General features: G+C 39.8%; 1 protein-coding gene across 9 annotated transcripts in view; it reads right to left on the bottom strand.

The window, feature by feature from the left end:
* Window positions 1-369: 369 nt before the first annotated feature.
* peak1 (pseudopodium-enriched atypical kinase 1) overlaps window positions 370-15,692 on the bottom strand; it is a 227,468-nt gene continuing 212,145 nt past the window's right edge. For all 9 annotated transcript variants that reach the window (XM_072552934.1, XM_072552931.1, XM_072552935.1 and 6 more), the window contains one exon: window positions 370-8,191. In XM_072552934.1, the coding sequence (XP_072409035.1) occupies window positions 7,070-8,191 (1,122 nt within the window). In that variant the 3' untranslated portion in view covers window positions 370-7,069. The remainder of the gene's footprint in view (window positions 8,192-15,692) is intronic.

Below are 15,692 nucleotides of genomic sequence, written 5' to 3' on the forward strand. Positions count from 1 at the left end.
TAAGTGTAACTTGGTAGCCTGAATAGCTGTCCATAAGTAGGAGAACAAAAGGAGGCTATTCAGCCCCTCATGCCTGCTCTGCCCATTCAATAGGATCATGGCTCATCTGACATTCCTCATCCAGTGTTTTTCCTCTTTCCCAACTGATCAAAAATCTGAGTCTTGAATAAACAAAAGGACTATGGCCCCAGAACTCTGAGACAAGGAGTTTCAAAGATTCTCAACCCTCAAAATAAATTCGATGCAATACAGATACTTATTCTGTTAATGCACATCTTGTTTTCAGTCCCCTTTTTGATAATGTTTCAGTTCAGGATTATCAAACACAGTAACATACATCTGCCTGTCCATTGAAAACAATTCTCCATGTTGAACTGTTGTCATTTTTTTAATAAAACATATCCATTTACATGATTGTGACAATTGAACGATTACAGAAATCACACCAGATTAGAATTTCAGCTCCCATTTTTTAAAGTACTACAATTCACACCACATACCTCAGTTTTCAGCCAACAAATCAAAGCAGCAGAACACAAGTTCTGGAATGGCAGGGTGTTGCAGAATACGTACACTGATTATTGTAATACAGTAAATCCAGGCTAGACTATATGAATACTGATGCATTTTCACAAAGAAACAGAGTCCTGTCATCAGCAGTACAGAATACAGAAAGCGATGTGCAATCTTTGGGTCAGTTGCACACAAAAATCTGATTGTTTTCTAAGGCAGCTACAAAAAGGCACCATCTCAAACAACTTCCTTCCCCCCCTCCCCACAATTGCTTTAAGATAAAACAAATGGCTTAACAAAATAAGGCAATCTGCAATCTTTTCTGGACTGTACTATTAATAGAAACAGAGGATGTAAAAAGGTGAATGTCAAAAAAAAAGCTGCAAAATACCTGCAGCTCCCAACTTTGACAACTTGATAAATTAACACTTTCAGTACAGAATGTGTATTTCAACACCCCTCTCATACTTGGAGTGAGATTTTTTTTCCAGGACTTGGAACAACATGTGTTTTCAATTCATTCACAGAATGCAGTCTCACTGACTATTCCTAACTGCCCTCAAAAAGTGGTGGTGAGTCCCCTTCCTGAACCACTGCAGTCCTTGTGGTGCAGATATACAGGGCTATTAGGACATTCCAAGACTTGACCAGTGGTATACTTCCAAGTAAGGCCTGGGAGGTGCTGTCCCTCTACATCATCATATCTTCAATTCAATTATAAACTCCTGTATTTAGGAAGTTTAAAATTTTCACATTGCCACTTGAAGATATTCTGCCAATGTATAATCTTAATGCCAAGAAAGCACATTTGTCAAGAACCATTCAGCTAAAGGAACTAAACATTTATAAAAATATATATAAATGGTAAGAACTATTTTTGTAAACGCAAGTAATTTGGCTAGTTTTGACAGAAGCACATTAATGCTCTCAGATTCTGTATACCAAAAATAGACCTATTGAGTTACATTATGTGCTATTTCTTTTCTAATACCGCTGTCCATATACCAACTCTATATTCAGGCACTTCACTCACTAGTACACTTCGGTAGCCACCCTTTCTATGACTGTAGTTCGGTTAAGAGTTGGCATGGGATCATTATAACTTAAGTCTTTGCAAGTTTGACATTCATTTGAAAGTTCAAAGGTTAGCAAACACTCTTGCACCATAAACAAGAAATAAATATGGGGCCAAAAACTTGTAATGCCTAGCTTTGAATCTCAGGACAATACAAAGTTCAAGAAGCTTTCCATGCGTTTAAAACAATTCCACCAGCAGCATTTACAAGGGAAATTTAGACAGCTAATGCTCTATCAAATAAATTCCTCAATAGTTTGAACACAAGTAGTTAAGTACGCATACTTTAAACAAAAAAGCTTCTATTTAGGGAGCACCTTTATCATAGCAAAACATCCTTAAGGGCTTCATGGCAACGTGATCAAACAAAGTTTGATAGTGCTGAATAGGGAGTTATTTGGGCACATGATAAAAGAGGTAGCTTTCAAGGAGTATCTCAAAGGTGAGCAAGGAGGGAGGCAGAGATTTGGAAGGAAATTCCAGAGTTTAGGACTAAGGCAGTTGAAGCCACAGTTGCTAATGGTGGAATAAAATTGGGAATGCTCAAGAAGCCAGAACTGGAGCAATGCAAACATCTTGGTGCTTATAGGCTGGAGATTAGAGATAAGGGAGGGCAGGGCCTTGGAGGGATTTGAAAACCAGTGTGAGAAGTTTAAAATATAGAGTTATTCCCACGTAGAGTGCAGGTCAGGAGGCAGTGGGGCGATTGAGAATGTGGCTCAGAGTAAGCTAGGATGCAAATTCTCATTTATCTCAAGGAAGAATTTGTCAGCCTGGATAGGAGTGAAGTGGAATAGTCAAATGTAGAAGAACCTAAGATATGTATAAGTATATTGTCAGGTGATGAGCTGTAGAAGGTGTGAAATTAGTTGATAACACAGATGTGGAAAAGGCAGTATTTGTGAAGATTAGATTAGATTCCCTACAGTGTGGAAACAGGCCCTTCGGCTCAACCAGTCCACACAGACCCTCCAAAGAGTAACCCACCCAGACCCAGTTCTCTCTGACTAATTGACCTAACACAATGGGGAAATTTAGCATCGCCAATTCACCTGGCCTGTACACCTTTGGGAGGAAACTGGAGCACCCAGAGGAAACCACACAGACACAGGGAGAATGTGCAAACTCCACAGTCACCCGAGGCTGGAATTGAACCTGGGACCCTGGTGCTGTGAAGCAGCAGTGCTAACCACTGAGCCACCGTGAAGGCATGGATCTGTTCAGAAGCTCATCTCAAACCAAATATGGCACCAAAGTTGTGAGCACTCTTGTTCAACATCAGTTGTCACAAGGTAGAAGTTGGTCAATAGAGTCCATCCAATATTCAGTTGGTAGAAATTTCAACTCCTTTAATAATGTAGGGTGACAAACAGTCAGACAATTTCAAGATGGCAGAGAGAACACAAGACAGAGGAGAGGTAGAACTGCATAGCATTAGCTGCAGCATCAAATTTCTGCCTGGACACTGAAAGGCATCATAGAGGTGATAAATAAGACCCAATCAACAATACATCCTTAGGGGATGGGAAAGGTTATGGTGTGAGAACATGAAGTCATTTGTAAGTGATTCTCTGGCGATGGTTGGATATACATAAATAGACCAGGGGTGAATGTAGTTTCATTCAGTTGGATGGGGGAGAGGCACTGCAAGAGGAGGATGTGGTCAAACATGACAAAGGCTGGATTAGGGTGTGCTGGAAAAGCACAGCAGTTCAGGCAGCATCCAAGGAGCAGGAAAATTGACATTTCAGGCAAAAGCTCTTTATCAGGAATAGAGGCAAAGGTGGCAAAGACAGTTCATGAAGGATGAAGACGTTTAGCTTTGGTGCATTGAAACAGGATTTCATTGGGACATCAGTAAGAATCTTTCTGGTACAGAGAGGAGACACAATGTGAGTTTCAGATCTACAGTTCTGGAAAAGTGAAACAGATTTGGAAGGTGATGGCATGTTAAAGGACTATGGAAGGGAAAGAGAGGTTAGAAAGAAGGCTGTAATTTTGCAAAACAGGGATCATAAGCGTTGTTTTTAAAGGAGAAAGAAAGACAATGACAGCAGAGGAAAATAGTACCTGAGGAGACAGAACAATTAAAATTCACTAGAATTGGACCGAGGGAAAAAAGTTAGGTGATCAACAATTCAATGAGAATAGATTCAAGAAGGAGGTGGGTCTCGAGGACATTGCGAGCTGGAAGAGGTTGAGGGTGGAGAAGAGAGAAACTAGAGAAGTATAGTTGTTTAGGTTGGGGTTGGGAGGAGACCTGAAGTTGAGTCTAATGGGTAAGTAGGAAGAGAGGGAAGCAGCAGAGGCAGCAAATTGAATGGTCTCAATTTTAATAACAATCTAGTGATATCACCACACAGGGTAAGGGTGGACAATATGGGAAGATGTAAGGAAATGGTTTCCAAAGGAGAAATCCATTCCACCCCACAACAATCTGGTAATGAATAGCTAAATCAGTTGGCCATCTTTTCCAAACAGAAGGGTCATTTGACCTGAAATATTAACTCTGATTTCTCTCCACAGATGCTGCCACAGATTTTTCCCAGCAATTTCTAGTGTTTTGTTGCTTATTTACAGCATCCGCAGTTCTTTCGGTTTTTGTCTACCATATCCATTAAGGTCTGTGTCCCTTCGATATAATGTACTGTAAATGAGGGATCCACCAGAACGAGGGGCAAATAGTTTTCAGGGGACCAGGACAACAACAGCATTAACAGATTGGTAGCTGTGTCTGGTGGACAGAAGGCCAGGAAGTTAGGATTTTGAAAGTGCAATTGTAAGTGAATTGGGAGACAGTGTTTCTCTCCCCCAACAGGGACAACAAAAAAGGAAGGAGACATTAGGGAAGAAAGTGATCCAATCTGTGAACGAAACCATCAGTTTTGTGAATGTCTTTGGTGTGTGGGGGGGGGGGGGGGGGGGGGAGGTGCAGCTGTGAATAGAAATTGGAATATTTTTATGGAGTGATCAAGAGAAGGGTAGGATAGCCTGAATCTTAGAGAGAGAGAGAGAAAGAAAAAACACATGAAGAATTAAGATGGAGGTTCAAATCAACAAGGAGAAGTATTGGGTTTTGTATACTCCCGCCAATTAGTAAAATATCAATAAGCCTCCCAGCATTTTCACTGCCCTGACTAGCCACAGGGAAAGGTTGGAATTCAATGTAAATAAAGGAGTCTGACAAATATCTCCATTCTTTCAAGTGGTTAAAATGATGCCAATTGTCAAGTGGTGATAATCATTATTTCACATTGCAAATGGGGAGAAAGCATAACCTACAATTCTATATAATTTAGGTCTGGGAAAGAATTCACAGAGGTCTTTGAAATTCAAGGCATATATGTCTTGCAGATTTCAGTGAGAAATTATGACAGTTGGCCTAAGGGGCAACAATTACATCAGAGGTGGCTACAAAACACAGTTTGGTCTCTGGTACATGCAATTTCATTAAATTCACCATTTGAAGGTGAAATATATAAAGCCAAAATTTCATTTAGTAACAGAAAGCCACAAATCTTTGCAGCAGGAATCGGCTTCATTCACAACTTAAGTGTGATCTTGATAGTGAGACAGGAACCTCAAGTTGACATATAAGCATGCCAACAATTGTATGAAGTTATTTTATTGATCATTTTAATGCAGACTTTAGCACGTTTGATTTTGTAATTACTTTCTTTTAAAAGGAGGAATCTAAAAAGAATGTCATGTAATATCAGTGAAATATTCATACAATAATATTTGAGGAGTTATTTTGAAGCACAAGAGGCTGGAGACACAAGAGTATGACTGCTCCATTTGCTGGCAGTCAGTTGAAACAAAAGCATTGCATCCCAGTTCCCACTTATTCCACGTAACTGGGTAAAATGCAATTTTAGCTGAGGTTTTATTTGGTTTCATTAAATGAGGAAAACAGAAATCTTACCTACTCGGGGCTGGTTAGAGTTATGGTACTCAAGCCTGAGATCACATAAAGCCATAGACAACTAGTTATAGATATAATAGCATGGCAGAAAAGAATTAATCAAAGTCTTTTGCCTCTATTGACAAATATTCTGATCAGTTAAATTGCTGTAAAGTAATACTGATATATTGATGTAACTGTTCCCCTTTAATGTGTATTAAGAAAAATATATACTTGATTAGAAAAAACTTTCCACATATACACACAATCACTTCAGAACACAGGGTGGATTAGAATTACAGTCAACAAATGTGTCACACAAGGCTGCTCCATGAAAGGAAACTTGGCAGCACAATTCAGGACAGGATGCCACTTGAACCGAAGATGCAGACTACTCATTGTACTCTTCACAGGGCACTGGTAATGCTGCAAACAGGCAACATCCAGGTTGACCTCATGTTCCATTTCAGAAACTACATTTGTTTTGTGATTATTCGCACCCTTCGGCTACAATTTTCATGGTATTGCCCTAAATTTCCATGAGGTGTACTGACAAGTTCAGGAAGAGACTTCTAACTGAAAAATTTCTGAAGAGGTACCAGTGAAACTACTGCTGTTAATTGGAGTCTCCTGTTCAGTCAAATGATGCCAAACTCACTGATCTGCCTTCAAATCCAAACAATCCAAGTATTAAATAATCCAAGCAAGGAATTGTTAAATTGTTATTATGCTAAAATAACTTTTTATTATTTTGAAACATAAACTAAGCTATATTTTTACTGCAAAATAAAACTGGCAGAGACAGGAAATATAGATTCTATATAAAAAGCCATGCTTGAGTTTTATTACGCCTATGTTAAGTGCAATGAAATCACATCAAGGAGCTATCACCAGAAAGACTTCCAAAGATATGACCACCATACAGTGAAAAGATTGGCACAAATTCTAATGCTGCATCCCTAAACAGCAACATACTTAATACCACCATGCTCCAGTTTCACTTAACTCCCATCTTTTCACCCTGGTTTGTTTGTTTGTATTCTTAGTGTTTTAGTTGGGATATCATAACACGACGACATGGGGTTCCAAGTCCTCCATGATTGCCACTGACATCATTCTACAATGGAGCAGCGACCAGACTTAGATCAGCAAAACAAGTTGTCTGATGGCAAATATTTTCTCTCCGCTCCTAGCAGCCCAAAAAATTACATTTGTTTGACAATCTGCTTTTGTGCAACTGACCCATTAATGCATTTTTCACAAAGTGGCTGTAGTTTTGTTTTTTCAAGGCATGATATAAGTAAACATACAAATTGTCATAGCTTCATGAACAAAGTTCCAAGCATCCATTGTAAGAGCAAGTTAGAGCTTGCATATGTGCCTAAGAAAAAAATAACAAATATTTGTTGCTTAATGTAGGCATCACATTCCAAAATGTAGAAATCTATTACATACACTTTAAATACTGCCATTTACAAAGTCAGAACATTTACAAAAAATTGCACATTAATCCAAATTTGGTAGGAGAGAAGGGAAGAGGAAGGTCAGGAAGGGAAAGCAAGCAGCAGTCACACAGGTTACTGGAGCTGGAGGAGCTTCACAATATGACTGAGGGATTCCACTGAAGCAAAGGCTAAGTACTGACAACAAAGCCAGACCTCAAGGTTAACACTGCACTCTGTATCGATGGCTTTCTCTGCAAATTTGATCATAAGTAGCGTTCGTTTTAGGTCCAGCCAGCTTTGCAATACATTATTTCTCTCTACAGTGCTGTTGAGGGAGTTGAGTGTCTGCAGCAAGTCATCGCGTGGTCCCCATAGGAGGCACTGCAAGTAGACTTTGGCATCTGAAATGAGGATGCGCTCTGAGGGATTAGGATGCAGGAGAAGACTTGCCAGCTGCTGCAGCCCCTGGGAGTAGACAGAGCGTATAGGGATGGCAGGTAGGTCTGTTCGAGTGTATTCCTTCTCTTTGAGTTCTGGGTTTTCTTCAAATGGATTAGGTAGGTGCAACATCTCATAAATGAGTATACCTGTTTGAAACTCATCACACTTTTTGTACTGAGTGATGGTGATGATCTCAGGAGCTAGCCGAGACTGATCCTTCAAGGCTTCAAGATCTACCACCTGACTTTTCTGCTTGGCTTGGGAGAAGTTACTGACAATCAGTCGGGCTAATTGTGCATTTGGATTGGTGTTTTCAGATTCACAATTTCCTGAGGTTCCTTGTCGACATCGCACCAAAAGCAAATTCTCCAGCCTCAAGTCACAGTGTGTAACGTGATGTGGCTTTAAGTGATTGAGGCCAGCACAGAGTTGCAGCAATAGTAAGCATACTTGTCGCTCATACATTTCAGGGTTTCTGGTGTGCCGTGGTGCTGATTCATGCACAAAGTCAGCAACAGTCTGGTATGGGACCTCTCGAGTGATAACCACCACTCGGCTTCTGTGTTTACTGGACGCTCCCTTGCAGGTGGGGTTGTTGCTTTTTATGGCACTTGAAACCTCTGAGCTATCTTCATTTTCCTCCTCTTCTAATACTGGGGCGTTGGGATCCTCCCATGGAAGCATACGGACTGGGACCTCAGCTAGGAAGTGCCCACAGTCCTGTTGGATGTTGAAGTGAACAGCAAGGCTCTGTCTTACAGCCAGACTGTGGTAGTATAGCTGTTGGGATGCTTTAGCTTGACTTTTACAAATCTGGAAAAAGGATACAAGATAGGAGTTTTAAAAACAGATCAGTGAAGAGGGTAACCTGCTCAGTGAACACAAAAATCTAACACCATTTCTAATGACACAAACTCCTGGAGCTGCACGTTGCCACCACCAGATGGAGCTTCATAATTTGCGAGTAGCCACAGCTATGTAAGAATAACTTTCACATTTACATGATGTGGAGATGCTGGTGTTGGACTGGGGTAGACAAAGTTAAAAATCACACAACACCAGTTTATAGTCCAACAGATTTATGTTGAAGCACTAGCTTTTGAAGCACTGTTCCTTCATCGGGTAGCTGAAGAAGGAGCAGTGCTCCAAAAGTTAGTGCTTCCAAATAAACCTGTTGGACTATAACCTGGTGTTGTGTGGTTTTTAACTTTACATTTACAGCACTTACCAGGAACCCAGCACAATCAGATCTTTGACCAAATGCAAGGCTTTATCTATATGAGACCCCTCTTCATCTAACCCCAATATATTTTACATGTCTTTGCCCACTTTTTGTGAAATGCCCTTTTTACTATGTTTTAAGTAATCCTTGTGACAGTTAATTCCACATTCTAACCAATCTCTGGGTAAAGACATTTTTCCTGAATTGCTTGTGGGATTTATTAGTGACTATATTTTATCAATGACCCTCTAGTTCTGGATTTCCCCACAATCAGCACTTTTTCCCCAAGTCTACCCTAGAATTTCACATACTTGTATTAGGCTTTCAACTGTGACCAACTACCTGACAAGATCTATGTGGAGAGCAAGTAGAAAAGTTTCTCTCACACATCCAACAAGAGACAAGTGTCACCATTCAGACACAGGATCCCTGCTTGATTTACCCTCTCTGAAATATTTAGTGTCTTTAATATGGGAAAAGACCCCATTTACTCCAGAGGCATTATATTTTCTTTTTAAATTATTAAAAGTTTAAATTAAATATGGTCAAAATGGGAGTTGAAGAGGAACTTAAAACAGGAGAGGGATAAAATGGTTTTAATGATGGAATTCCAGACCATTAGGTACAGATGGCTGAAGACTTGGAGGTTAATATTGGGGCAAGTATAAAAAGGTGTATATACTATTGGCCAGACAAAGAAAATTCTAAGAGGGCATGTGGATTTTGGGCAGGATGATAGTTAGAGACAGGGACACAAAGCCAAGAAGAGATTTAAACATAAAAAATATTAAAATTAGTGCATGGGATACAGGTCAGTGGAAACATGCCTGTCCAGTGTGCGAGACATGATGTAGTGTAGGGTATGAACTGAAGTTTACAGAAGATGAACAATGTCAAGAGAACAATGCAACAGTTGTTAGACCACAAAGTATACTGGAAAGCAAATTAACTTTGTGTTTTTTTTAAATATCACAATTAACAGCAGCCAAAGCAGAAGGCAAATAACAAACCACCCATTCTCCTTAGCCAGCTTCATTGGAGAAACATCCAGATGCTTTCAATGGCTCAGCTAAAAATTGATAGCATGGACCCAAGTTTGATTCTCAGTCTGTGATACATGGGTTGATCTCAGATGTTACTGCTGTAAGGGCCTTCGTAATGACTGAATGAGGCCCATTAATAACACTGATATATCAGAGATGGAATAATCAGGCTTAACTACGACACCTTCAGCACCAAAGAGCTCAGCAGCATTCATAGCCCAGGCAGAGACACAGACATGGATTCATAATGCCCATGAAGCCATAATCAGCCTTTTGTAGAGGGCAAGAAGATTAGGCTGAAAATTGTGACTGTGTATCTCAGTCCTCAGACATTCAATATGCATTTTTATTGAGAGAAAGACTAGTTTTTATAAATTTTACATTGCTCAGAGCACTAAAACATGTGAACGTGATTACCACAACAATAAAGTGGCAAATTAATTCTTAAGATAAACTAAATTATCAAATAATTTGGAGTTAACATCTTTCCATTAAAACTAGCCTATTGGCTTGATTAATGCACTGTTAACAATGCTCTAAGTAACACTATGAACGTAAAGGTAACAATTTTATTATTTAGAGTCATAGAGACGTACAGCATGGAAACAACCCTTTGGTCCAATCCGTCCATGCCAACCAGAGATCCCAACCCAATCTAGTCCCACCTGCCAGCACCCGGCCCATACCCCTCCAAACCCTTCCTATTCATATACGCATCCAAATGCCTCTTAAATGTTGCAACTGGACCAGCCTCCACCACTTCCTCTGGCATTCCATACATGTACCACCCTCTGTGAGAAAAAGTTGCCCCTTAGGTCTCTTTTATATCTTTCCCCTCTCACCATAAACCTATGCCCTCTAGTTCTGGACTCCCCGACCCCAGGGAAAAGACCTTGACTGTTTACTCCATCCATGCCCCTCATAATTTTGTAAACCTCTATAAGGTCACTCCTCAGCCTCCAATGCTCCAGGGAAAACAGCCCCAGCCTGATCAGCCTCTCGCTTTAGCTCAAATCCTCCAACCCTGGCAACATCCTTGTAAATCTTTTCTGAACCCTTTCAAGTCTCACAACATCTTTCCAATAGGAAGGAGGTCAGAATTGCACGCAATATTCCAACAGTGGCATAACCAATGTCCTGTACAGCCACAACATGACCTCCCAACTCCTGTACTCAATACTCTGACCAATAAAGGAAAGCATACCAAATGCCTTCTTCACTATCCTATCCACCTGCGACTCCACTTTCAAGGAGCTATGAACCTGCATTCCAAGGTCTCTTTGTTCAGCAACACACCCTAGGACCTTACCATTAAGTGTATAAGTCCTGCTAAGATTTGCTTTCCCAAAATGCAGCACCTCGCATTTGTCTGAATTAAACTCCATCTGCCATTTCTCAGCCCAGATCTGGTCCAGATCCTGTTGTAATCGGAGGTAACTCTCTTCGCTGTCCACTACACCTCTAATTTTGGTGTCATCTGCAAACTTACTAACTGTACCTCTTATGCTTGCATCCAAATCATTTATGTAAATGACAAAAAGTAGAGGGCCCAGCACCAATCCTTGTGGCACTCCACTGGTCACAGGCCTCCAGTCCGAAAAACAACCCTCCACCACCACCGTCGTATTTTGCCTTTGAGCCAGTCCTGTATGCAAATGGCTAGTTCTCCCTGTATTCCATGAGATCTAACCTTGCCAATTAGTTTCCCATGGGGAACCTTGTCGAACACCTTACTGAAGTGCATATAGATCACATCTACCGCTCTGCCCTCATCAATCCTCTTTGTTACTTCTTCAAAAAACTCAATCAAGTTTGTCAGACATGATTTCCCACACACAAAGCCATGTTGACTATCCCTAATCAGTCCTTGCCTTTCCAAATACATGTACATCCTGTCCCTCAGGATTCCCTCCAACAACTTGCCCACCACCGAGGTCAGGCTCACTGGTCTATAGTCCCCTGGCTTGTCTTTACTGCCCTTCTTAAACAGTGACACCACGTTTGCCAACCTCCAGTCTTCCGACACCTCACCTGTGACTATCGATGATACAAATATCTCAGCAAGAGGCCCAGCAATCACTTCTCTAGCTTCCCACAGAGTTCTCGGGCACACCTGATCAGGTCCTGGGGATTTATCCACCTTTACATGTTTCAAGACATCCAGCACTTCCTCCTCTGTAATCTGGACTTTTTGCAAGATGTCACCATCTATTTCCCAACAGTCTATATTTTCCATATCCTTTTCCACAGTAAATACTGATGCAAAATATTTATTTAGTATCTCCCCCATTTTCTGTGGCTCCACACAAAGGCTGCCTTGCTGATCTTTGAGGGACCCTATTCTCTCCCTAGTTACCCTTTTGTCCTTAACGTATTTGTAAAAACCCTTTGGATTCTCCTTAATTCTATTTGCCAAAGCTATGTCCCCTGTTTGCTCTCCTGATTTCCCACTTAAGTATACTCCTACTTCCTTTATACTCTTCTAAGGATTCACTCGATCTATCCTGTCTATACCTGACATATGCTTTCTTCTTTTTCTTAAACAAACCCTCAATTTCTTTAGTCATCCAACATTCCCTATACCTACCAGCCTTTCCTTTCACCCTGACAGGAATATACTTTCTTTGGATTCTTGTTATCTCATTTCTGAAGGCTTCCCATTTTCCAGCCGTCCCTTTACCTGTGAACATCTGCCTCCAATCAGCTTTTGAAAGTTCTTGCCTAATACCGTTAAAATTGGCCTTTCTCCAATCTAGAACTTCAACTTTTAGATCAGGTCTATCCTTTTCCATCACTATTTTAAAACGAATAGAATTATGGTTGCTGGCCCCAAAATGCTCCCCCACTGACACCTCAGTCACCTACCCTACCTTATTTCCCAAGAGTAGGTCACGTTTTGCACCTTCTCTAGTAGGTACATCCACAAACTGAATCAGAAAATTGTCTTGTACACACTTAAGAAATTCCTCTCCATTTAAAATCAATCACCAACTCATCCTCAGTCACAAAAAGCAAGACAATGAACTTGAATTCTGAATTATACCTGAAAAGTGCCTGAATTTTCAGCAAAGATAGGATAGAACTGATTGCCAAAGAATAAAGTTTATTTATATTTATATTTAATTGTGAATATTGTCTGGTGTTTCAAAGTTCAGACAGAGGTATTGAAGTACAAATAAAAACTTCACAGTCCTACAGGGAAATAACAGAAATGAAAGACTGAGTTCCTAACTGGCGGGCAAGTTCCTATTATCCAACTTCATTAACAGACTGTGGAATGAGTTACCAGATAACCTGACAAGAACATTCAAGATGATCACTGATGTAGGTAATAATCCTCAAAGACTTGAATTTCATCGCAGTGGAAACTTTAATGCATAAATGCTGAATCCCAAGACATCATCTTCTTCAGTTTTGAGTTATGTAAACCAGCTCCATAAAATGTCAAAGAATTGACAGGAAACTAAATCAATTTTAGTATTGTAATCAATTTACAGTATTAGATTTATTGCCATGCATAACACTGAGATCTGATAAAAAATGCCATTTAAAGTCTGGCATATGATCATAATAGGCAGAGTGTGGGAAAAGACCATAAATGATCCCTGTTAGCGCATCTAATTGTTGACTAAACCAGGCATACCCAAAAGGTTTTGTTTTCAAGGTATGTGCCCCATGAAAAAAAACTATTATTTGCTTATTGTTGTAGAACCAAATTATTGACACTAACAGATCTCACCTTCCTGATTTAGTGTTTGTTCACCAATAGGGCAACAGCAGCAATAAGAAATACAAAGTTAAAAATCACACAACACCAGGTTATAGTCCAACAGGTTTATTTAGAAGCTCTAGCTTTTGGAGCACTGCTCCTTCAGGACAATCACCTAATGAATGAGCGACACTCCGAAATCTGGTGCTCCCAATACATTTTACAAATCTACAGGACAAGTAAGTCAGTCAATAATGATGTAGTTTAACTTGAAAGGGTGCAGGAAAGATTTACAAGGATGTTGCCAGGATTGGTGGGTTCGAGTAATGGGGAGAAGCTGATGAGGCTGGGGCTATTTTCCCTGGATTATCAGAGGCTGAGGGGTGATCTTCGAGGTTGATGAAACCGTGAGGGGTATGGGGAGGGCAAATACCCAAGATCTCTTTCCTAAAGTAGGGGAGTCCAAAACTAGAGGGCATAGGTTTAAGGTGAGAGGGGGAAAGATATAAAAAGGATCCAAAGGGTGTGGAGTATGAATGGAACAAGCTGCCAGAGGTGGTGGAGGCAGTGGGTACAATAACAACATTTAAAGAGCATCTGGATGGGTATATAAATAGTAAGGGCTTAGAGATTTATGGGCTAAATGTTGGCAAATGGGACTAGGTCAGATTGGGATGTCTGATCAGTGTGGACAAGCTGAACCAAATGGTCTGTTTCTATGCTATATGACTCTATAATCAGTTCAAATGCTCACATAAGCAAGTTGCTTGGGCTGTTAGCAGAATTGTTATGGTTTTAAGATCACATTACCAACAGGTTGTAGTTGGAAGATCTGTTATCTTAAAATGACTCCAAAATCAGAAAACTTGCAGGAAGGACTGAGTACCTTTTGAATAAAGGACACTCAAACATAAATTATATTGTTGTTGTGTTTTCTTAAAAAAAAGAAGCTAACTTTGCTCAGAACAGAGATTGAATTGAAAAGAGTGGTAGTTCAGAATGAAAGTCGGTGGGAAGTCTCACAGTTAAAATCTTTTGACTCAACACTAAATTGCCAACGATTATTCCCTACCCACTTTTAGCATGACTTTCCCTGTTTCAGGAATTTTACTATTCCAAAGTTGTCTCATGTCTGATATTACACTCCCAGAATATTTGCAGACACAGTGACAAAGCCAGACATTTTCCAGTTGGTACTGTGCTGTGACAAAGCACAAGTTTACTCTTGGCTTTTTTTTGAGTGGGATAGAATCAAACTTTTTTTCAATTGATAATCTTAGATACCACAAATTCTTATATTTAACTCATCTCATTATTAAACAAAAATTACTGAAGATTCTTTTAAACTAAAAGGAAGAATGTAAATATTAATATAAAAATATTTACACTTACTAGCAAACAAAACTCCATGTAATCATACAAAAACATAAAATGTACAGCAAGATGTCAGGCACCAGGCTGCATTAAAATTACTTAATATTAATATAAACAATTTATGATCCTTTACATACACACTCTCTGGAGTAGCGGAGGCTGTGGGGAGACTGGATAGAAATCTCTAAAATTATGCATAGATAGGGTTGATGGTCAGAATCTTTTTCCCCAGAGTTGAAATGTCTAATATTGGAAAGCATGGATTTAAGTTGAGGGGAGGAAAGTTCAAAGGAGATGAGAGGGGCAAATTTTTTTTTAAAAACACATAGCGATAGGAGTCTGTATTGCTCTGCCAGGGATTGTGGTGGAGGCAGATATGTTAAGGGTATTTAAGGGACTTTTAGACAAGCATATGAATATGCAAGGTATGGAGGAATATGGACCAAGGGCAGGCAGAAGGGATTAGCTTAGTTTAATTTGGTGTCACATTTGGCACAACATTATGGGCCGAAGGGCCCGTTCCTGTGCTATACAGTTCTATGTGTATTAAGCAGACATAACCCGTCTGTTTAAATGTTCCTTCGAAAGATAGGCATTTGTTGAAATTGTTGAACCAAAACTAAGACAAAAGCAATCAACAGTGATGAAAATGACAGATCATGGCTGACTTAGGTGGGTTAAGATCCACCCAGTCCAGGAATCTGTCTGAACAAAATAATTGCTATTTGACCTTGTCAATTTTAAGAATCAAAAAATTTGAGCTCCTCACTAATATTTTGAGGCTGAGTATAAACCAACTTAGAAATATCCAAATAGATTTCTGGACAAGGTAAATGGACACCTATAGCAAGACGAAAACATTAGATACCCAATTTGCTTAAAAAGACTGTCAGACTAAGAGTTAACATTATGAACTGCACGATAATTATAATAATTTTATAAAGCAAGGACTTGTAAACTGGAACA

The sequence above is a fragment of the Chiloscyllium punctatum genome, chromosome 33, assembly GCF_047496795.1.
Source record: "Chiloscyllium punctatum isolate Juve2018m chromosome 33, sChiPun1.3, whole genome shotgun sequence".
NCBI classification, from domain to species: Eukaryota; Metazoa; Chordata; class Chondrichthyes; order Orectolobiformes; family Hemiscylliidae; genus Chiloscyllium; species Chiloscyllium punctatum.